At 39.8% G+C, this 8,514-nt stretch overlaps 1 protein-coding gene across 1 annotated transcript in view; it reads left to right on the top strand.

Moving 5' to 3' along the window:
• The first annotated feature begins 1,003 nt into the window (after positions 1-1,003).
• trip11 (thyroid hormone receptor interactor 11) overlaps positions 1,004-8,514 on the top strand; it is a 28,327-nt gene continuing 20,816 nt past the window's right edge. The window contains exons 1-6 of the mRNA XM_088648660.1: positions 1,004-1,829; positions 4,921-4,997; positions 6,082-6,192; positions 6,377-6,643; positions 7,857-7,925; positions 8,316-8,481. Of these exons, the coding sequence (XP_088504786.1) occupies positions 1,691-1,829; positions 4,921-4,997; positions 6,082-6,192; positions 6,377-6,643; positions 7,857-7,925; positions 8,316-8,481 (829 nt within the window). The 5' untranslated portion in view covers positions 1,004-1,690. The remainder of the gene's footprint in view (positions 1,830-4,920; positions 4,998-6,081; positions 6,193-6,376; positions 6,644-7,856; positions 7,926-8,315; positions 8,482-8,514) is intronic.

Here is an 8,514-nt window from a genome sequence, read left to right as displayed (position 1 = left end):
GTGTGTTTTGTTATTTTAATTTTTTTGTACTTGTACCATTCTTCATATTTGCTTCTTACAGTGCAGCAGGATATATTGAACAAAATATGAGTCTTTAAACCTGGGAAAATAACTTGTTTAATTAAGAGGCCTAGTGAAGTAGCCCTCAGGCTTGCATTTTGTGACTTGTGCAACATGTGGAGCACCCTGGAAAATTCCCAGAATATAAACTACATGACAGCTATGAAAGCTACCATAATCCAGTTCCACTGATGACAATGTGATGTAGTCCAAAACAAAAGCTTACAATTAGAGTAAAGCAGACTAGGAAGGAATGAGATGGGGGGGGGGGGAAGCTAGAGTCTGTGGATGGCAACAGGTTAAATATATTCTACTTAAAGCACAGAACAGATCCATCCCACAAGTAAATCAAAATCAGGTAGATGGTGAAATGGTTTTTCAGTTGAGAAGAATACAAGGAGAAGCATATCACTATTCAAACTGTTTGGGGATAAAAAAAGAACAGGACCTATTTAAAGAAACTGAGTATAATGAACTGCAGGCACAGGTTAAAAGGAGTATTACCTCAAGAGAGGTAAAGAAAATAACATTGCAATGGAGGCTAAAAGTTCTTCAGTATTAAGCAATAAAATAAATGAAGTAAAGTTTTTTCAGTGATAAAAATGGGAAATTTAGATGTTGAAAGGGAAGTGGCATATATCTCAATCAATATTTGACTCAGGTGTTTATCAAGGAAAAAACGGATGAAGTACCTCAAGCTGAACAAAAACATAACTCTTTATTAGAAATATTAGCATATACAGTAAGTAGTATATGCTAACATCACCCAAGATAACTCTCCAGGGGCATATGGTATTCTGTCAATTGTACTTAAGCACACTATAATTCTCACATAAAGCCTTTATAAAAGAAATTATGTAGTGCGAAATTACTGACGTTGTACTACTGTATGTGTAATTATGCCAGTTCAGAAGGTTTTAAAATGAATTAATGCTGTCATCTATATGCAGCCGGCACATTCGCACTGCGGCATTTAAATATGGACGTGTATTCACAGTAACACAAGACCTTTGTATTATTTTAAAAGAGAAACAAGCAAATTACAAACCACCCACTGCCACTAGACGGACACGGACGGCTTCAAGCTATTTACAAACACATTTAACCCAACAGCTTCCGAGAGACTTGTTGGTCCTCCGGTGTCCCATGATGCCATGGTGGCTTTACCGACTGTCCACGTATCCCGAGGAGCTCTGGCTGTCATGGCCGCCGTCGAGTTGGCAGGGGGATATCATCAGTTTGTGCTGAGCATTGAAAATAAAAACACAGCTGTTACAGAAACTTAGAGGGGGCAGAAGAGCGAGCTGTGGTATTTGGCGCACCTTGCATATTTTACTGTGATCTAACGTAACTGTAACTGCCATTCTTTTTTGACTTAGCTTTTGTAATTGTATCTTTGGTGCCGTCGTTTTAACAAGCCGCGAGTTTTCCAGTGGTATGTAGCCGGCAGCATGAGTCGCAAAGCTGGGTAACACCACACGAGTTGTCGCTGTAGCGGCTTCCCTTTAGATGGGACTGTATTTTGACTTGTATCGGACAGGAAACGAAAAGAGCAGGCGTTGAATGCTCCGTTCCCGTCGTTGTCGCCAACCGTCGCCCTTTTTAAACGAGTTCGTCTTTTGTTGCAACGATGTCTTCGTGGCTCGGAGGGCTCGGCTCTGGGCTGGGTCAGTCTCTCGGACAGGTCGGGGGAAGCCTGTCCTCGTTCACCGGCCAGCTATCCAGCTTTACCAAAGACATTCTCCTGGAGGGGACGGAGGAAGTGGGAGGTGAGTGCAGCGTAGTATTCTTAGTCTTCTCCGAATCGGGAACTCTGCTCGCCCTCAGCACCTTCAGTGTTGAGGTCGGTGTATCCACCGTCTCTCCCACACGCACATCACTGAAGCGTGGAAGTCTGTAAGGTAAATACTCAGTGGGGTGCTTACTGTCTTGCTACACAAGTCCTAATTGGGATTAACCCCAGTCAGTGTCAGTTTCTCATAATCATGGAACGCAGCGTTACATACAGTTCCTCTAATGACACCATTGTCTTGCAAATTCTTGCCTTGACTTTGACCATTATTGCAAATACGTCTGTTTGTGTCTTTTTTTACCTTTCTTTGTGTAACTTTTACCGTCCCTGTGGTGTCATACAACATTTTCTCATTTAGGTTTGGGAAGCCCATCTGTGAATTTGCCTCATTTTGAATTTTGGCAGGCTCCGGGGTCGCTCGCTTTTAAGATACCCCATTTTAAGATTCATTTTCCAAAACTTAATTTCTGTGTGAAATTCAAATATAGTGTTTGTCTTTCTAATGTTTGGCTTGGGATGTAAAATATGCCTTTTTGCACATTTCAGACTGTTAAGTCCTTAGAATGTTTTTCAGCCCACGTTCAAGGGAGGGGCAGTTAAGTGTTGACTACCTTATGCAAGTGTGATTTTCCAATAGCACTGGGGTCCTGTTCTTTTATGAGACATGGGAAGGGATTATTCACAGAGACATGGTGGGTTACCATATTTGCACAATTTCGAATATTTACATTTCATAGTAAACCAAAAAAATGCCAGACATATATGTATATAGCCTTCTTTTCTGTTTTTCACCTTTTCCTCTTTGTTTTCTTCAGTATTTGTTTGATGTTCATGTTTATCCAAATCAAAAGAAAAGGCAGGTTATGAAGCTTAAAATGTGATCTGTGCAGTTTTACTGAAGAGACAACAGCTGTTGGTGTTTGCTTTCAACGTTCACTGTCTACTAGGAACTTTGAACTGTTCATTTGAGGATCAGCCCTTAGGAAAAAGTCACACTAATAAAATGACATCTGAGAGTGGAAGGGTTTCTAAAGAAATAAGTTTAATATTAAATATTCTAAATGTAATATTCAATTATCATGTTGAGTGTTTGACAAACTGACATTTTTTGTCATCTTTGTGGCATAAAAAGTGACAGAAACAGTGCCAGAAGTAACCAGTGTGTTATCTATTATCATACCCTTATTGTAGAGAATGGGTATCAATGCCTACTTTCTAAGTTTACTTTGATGCCAATGATGGAGCACATGTGACCCCCACCTCACACAGTACAGGGGATTATATATTGGTTCATTTTAACAGATATATCATACTAGTACCATACTTGTTGTTCACATTGTTATTGTGTTTACTGTCTATTGTCTTGTCTGCTGTTCCTTATATACTGCACCTGACGGACTAATGAGAAACGCTTTTCATTATACTATCCACCTGTAAAGTGGACCAATAAAGTTGAATTGAATTTACCTTATAGTTCAACACTGCTTCTCTTCCTTCAGAGTCAGAGTGGTGGGATGTATTGAAAAAGGTGAATATAAAGGCTGATTAGTCTTTTATTTTCAGTGCAAAAGATACGATGGCCGTTATGATAGTATTGAAACACAGAGACGAGCACATCCTTACTTGTTGCTGTGTCATTCAGCTCAGTTGATGCCAGGTTTGGCAGTGCTTGTAAAAAGCTGCTTAGCCTCTTTGTTTCTGAGAGGGCAAGAGAAAGCAAACTTAACATTTAAACCTGAATTTCTTGATTATCCTCTAATCAGTGTCTAATAAGGCAATTTAAGTACCTTATGTGTACAAATTGCAGTTTGCATCATGATGATTTTGTGAACAAAAGACTTTGTAAAGGTTGATTCCCTGGTTATGCATTTAGTGAGGGCATTGTTTAGGGTAAAAGCTCGCAGACGTTTTCTTTGAGCTTCTGTGTAAGGATTGGCTCGGCAGTTAGTGGCTTTATACTTCTTGGACCTTTTTAGAACATGGGGCAGATAGCAGAGGGGAAATCCCATCTCGGGTGCCACTTACTCAATTTTCCTTTGAAGTGCAAGCAATATAAAGAAAAGTATTTTGATTTAGTAAAAAAAACATTAAGAAACTGATAAAGTCATTTCCAGAGAGATCCTGATTTAGCTTTCTGTTTATGATTAGATAACTGCTCAAGGCTGGGCACATTTCTTTAGAGCTTACTTTAGCAGTGGCAGCTGTTTTTCTGTGCTTTGTGGCCACACAACTGGGCTGTAGCAGATACTGGTCTGTCAGTGTACCTCTGACTCTGAGAGAAATTATACTAACAAGGCTTATAAAAGATCTGCTCCAAAAAAAACGACCATAAGATTGTTTACGTAAGTGGAAAACACATTTATACAAAACCAAGAGTTGCCTAAGCATGGCATGAAAGCCTTGTTTTTGTTGTTTTGATCTGCATTTTTTTTCTCTGAAGTTCAGTCTATCAGAACTCTTGTTCCTTTCCTATCTTTTATAAAGAGCAATAATGAAAACTTATGATGAGGAATAAACTAACAAAGTTTTATAACTGTTTTAAGTGTTTTTTTTAACAACATTGGTATAACCTTGTTCTTGAAAATCTTTGTAATTGTGGTTTTGTTGTGAAAAAAGATACTAAATGTGTTACTAAAATACATTTACAGTTTTTTATATCATAACATTGCAAGTTCCTTTTTATTCAAAAACATGATAGAAAAGTTAATCACATATTTATGATTTTTTATTGTGTCATGCCCTCTTTTTAATGATGTGTACATCAGTTACATTTTTATGGTAATAAGTTTAGTTCAAATAGAAACAGTTCCTATTGTAGGTTAGTTTTTAACTCCAAAATTATTGGAGTCTATTTAAAAATGTTCATGTGCATCTAAGCTTAAATCAAAGTACAATTAAAGAGATGTATTGGATTATTATCGTAGTGTCTTAGGTTTTAAATGACTTCAGTGGATCTTTTCAGGGTGGGGCTCTGCCATGGACAGTATATTATTTAGCAATTTGTTAGTTGGTTTGGCTTGAGCATCTGTTTAAAACTTCATGTTGTATCTGCTGGTTTCCTTTTCCAGATGCTGCTACTGAACTACATGTCTCCAACTCAAAACTAATGGAAGTGGAATCAACCTATACAGCTCTGAAATCGGAGGTAATGACAGTCCAGTGTCAGGTACCCCGGCAGGGTAGTCATGAATCTACACAGATCTGAAATCAAGTTCAAAGGTAATAACAATCCAGTGTCAGCTACAGCAGTACCAGCAGGGTAGTCATCAGTCTACACAGATCTGAAATCAGAGGTAATGACGATCCAGTGTCAGGTGTCGCAGTACCAACAGGGTAGTCATGAATCTACACAGGTCTGAAATCAACTTCAGGGGTAATGACAATCCAGTGTCAGGTACCGCAGTACTAACAGTGGTATATAATATCACCCTTTTCCCGATTTCTTAAGCCTAGATTCTAGTTACGAAATTCACCTACATTTTGAAGACAGTAACAGGATGTTTTGGCCTGCCCAGTAGTCGCTCCCTGATGCGTCATAGACTACTAGGCTCTTAATAATGGAATTATCTGCAGCTCATTTACTAGATAGACAATGAAAACCACTGTTAATAATGTTTGAAGACTGTAATACACTTATAAGAAATATTGTTCTTACTCTGAAAGTTTGCTTCTTGACAAATTCTTCTATTTACTTCTCTGCTTAAAGGGAAATTGATTTCATATGATCCCACAGCAAGCAGTTTGTGTTAGAGTGAAATGGTCATTCTCTGTATTATGTTACAAGAGTTTGCATTTCATATGTGATGTTCATTTGTGATAACTTGCAGAAAAATCATAATAAACTAAATTTATATAGGAAAGCACAGAGGCAGACACAGATGCAGTTAAATAAAATCCCTTCTAAAGAAGAAGATTTTAAGTCTAGACTTGAAAGAGCCCAGGGAAGGTGACTCTGATATCCTTAGAATTCCAGACCTCTGGGGCATAGCAAGAGAAGGCCCTATCACCCATAGTATGTAAATGGTCTTGGGGGACAAACAGGAGATCAGAATTAGATGAACTCAGGTTGCAATGTGAGGAGTAGGATAGTGGTAAGTCAGGTACTGAGGTGCCATCCCATATAGAGCCCTTTAGGTAAGCAAGACGATTTTGAAGTCAAGACTAAACTTTGTATGAAGCCACAGCAAGGACTTGAAAAACACTCATTGCTTGTCCTGTTTGTTTTCCAGTATGAAAGGTTGAGGAAGATTCACTTGGAACTCGAAGAGAAGCATGAGGCTGCAGAGATTCAGATAAAACAGCAGTCATCCCAATACCGATCTCTGCTGCAGCAGAAGGAGGTATGGTGGATAGCTGCAGTCACAGCAGTGTCTTCACACTTGGACTTTTGCTATCAAGACAGCTGTTGGCTTCACTTTATGGACATGGATTCTTCAAGCCACATTACGTTGAATATCTCTCTGAATTTGGCATCTGTACAGTATTTTAAAACTGTGCGGTTTTGTAATGAAATTCATATTTCAGGTGGAGATCAGCCATCTGAAAGCCAGGCAGAATAGCCTTCAGGATGAAGTGCAGAAGCTCCAGATGGCTGCACAGCCCACAGAACCAGCTGTCCTGCCCACCAGCACAACAGCCTCCTTCCTCCCAACCCAAGGGCCTCACCCAGGCTTCCAGGGGGACGAGATGGACTTTGGAGATGTCATCTGGTCTCAGCAAGAGATCAATAGGCTGTCTAATGAAGTGTCTCGACTTGAATCAGAGGTTTCTCACTGGAAGCATCTATCACAGGTCACTATTTGAAATGGTCCCTTTTTTCAGAGCGGTGACATGGTTAAGAACTGTGGCCTCACAGTTCAAGGCTCCTGGGTTAAGTTCAGGGTGGAGTCTACATGTTTTTCTGTTCTCTAGTTTCTTCCCACCTCTCAAGGACACGCTGGCTGTATTCTAAATTCTTCCTACTTTGCCACGCTGTTGACTCATTAAATTACTTAAGGGAAGTGCTCTCAAACACTTTGCACAGGCGCTTCTTTCATAATTCATTGAAAATGCTTTGGAAACTTGGAAACTGATTTCAGAAGTTGTGAACTGAGTGATGTTTACTAAGCAGTAGGGCTGGGCGATATGACCTCAAATCAGTATCACGATAATTTCACACATTTACCTCGATAACGATAAATTAACGATAATTTTTTTAAAACCCTTGAAATTATATGATTACATGATACGCTGAAAGATCATGTTTTAAATATGCAAAACTATTAAAGCTGCACACACCTCATCTTGTGTTAGAGACAGCTGTTTGGGGGAATCACTTCGGCCATGAGTGCACGTGTCAGTCTTTCTCTTTTTTTTTTTGCACTCTTCATATTCCACGACATGGTTGTGTTTCAAGTGATGAAACGAGTTGCTCGTGTTACGTTTGGGCACACAAACAGTTTTCCGACAGAGTTTACATCTGACTTCTCTTTGTTCAGTATCCTGTTTGCTAAAACCAAAATATGACCAAACGATCGACACTGCATCTTTTTTAGATACCAGCCCGTCTTCATTTGTACTTGAGTCATCCCTGCCTGACTGGGGTTCAGCATAAGCGCTCGTGTTGTCTCATGCCCGGCACGCTTTTTTGTGTTAGGAATGAAGAAGGAAGGTTGGACGAGGCAGAAGCATATGACTGGATGTGATGACTGGCTGTTGTAGTTTTTTAAGGGGACTGGTCATAAAAGCACACTGTGAGGAAAGCTTTGACCAAACATACCGGCATCAGCAAAATTAGATCGGCGAGAGATTCTTAACGTTGGTAGCGGTAAATTTTTGGTATATCGCCCTGCCCTACTAAGCAGTATGTTTTTTTAGGTTTATATACTAAAAGGAGTTATGTTTGCTCATTGGAGGCGATTCTGTCGGATTCTTAGATCGTGCCCCGAGACCTACAGTATGATGTTTGCTGGTCACGTGGCAAAGGTGCTCAGTCTGTGATTTGTACCAATCTTTATTTTTAAAGACTTCTAAGACTCAGGGAGCAGTCAGTACTGACCAGAGTGATGTGCAGGCACTCCAAAGAACTATTAAGGTAAGAGAAACAGGAGTGTTATTCTTCTTACTTCTGCTTTGCATTCTTATATTTTAAAGAGCCCAGTGCATCAGGTTTTATGCAGTATGTTTTTATGGTGAACAGATCTCAGAATACTTTTTATTATATTAGTGTTAAAATGTTAGAAAAAAATAATCTTGTTTTTTTTAATAGATAAATTTACGGTCCAGGTTCTTCACTTACTATTCAGCATGCTCTTGGGTTTTGTTTGCCATGAGCTATGGATGATTCTGCAGTTGTTTGCTTTGGTTTTGACCTGTGATGCAGAGGGAACAAGTTGGGAATCATTTTTGTCTTTTCCGTGGCGCTTATCTTTACCCTGTGTAGTTCAGGATGTCTCTTTCCCCATTCCCTCCCCCCCCATTCCAGGAGCTGAAGGAGACTATGAGCCGGGACATTGATGAACATCAGCACGAGCTCTCTGTACTGCAGGACGCGCACAGACAGAAAACGGCAGAGATCACGCGTCGACATAGGGAGGAGCTGGCGGAGTACGAGGAGAGAATTGAGGAGCTTGAAGAGCAGCTGCAAGCAGGTGTCAGACATCTCCTACTTTCTACAGCTAACT

Source organism: Lepisosteus platostomus, chromosome 10 (assembly GCF_059453375.1).
Source record: "Lepisosteus platostomus isolate fLepPlt1 chromosome 10, fLepPlt1.hap1, whole genome shotgun sequence".
NCBI classification, from domain to species: Eukaryota; Metazoa; Chordata; class Actinopteri; order Semionotiformes; family Lepisosteidae; genus Lepisosteus; species Lepisosteus platostomus.
Note: the sequence above shows the minus strand (reverse complement) of the source record. Positions and strands in the feature narration are given on the sequence as shown.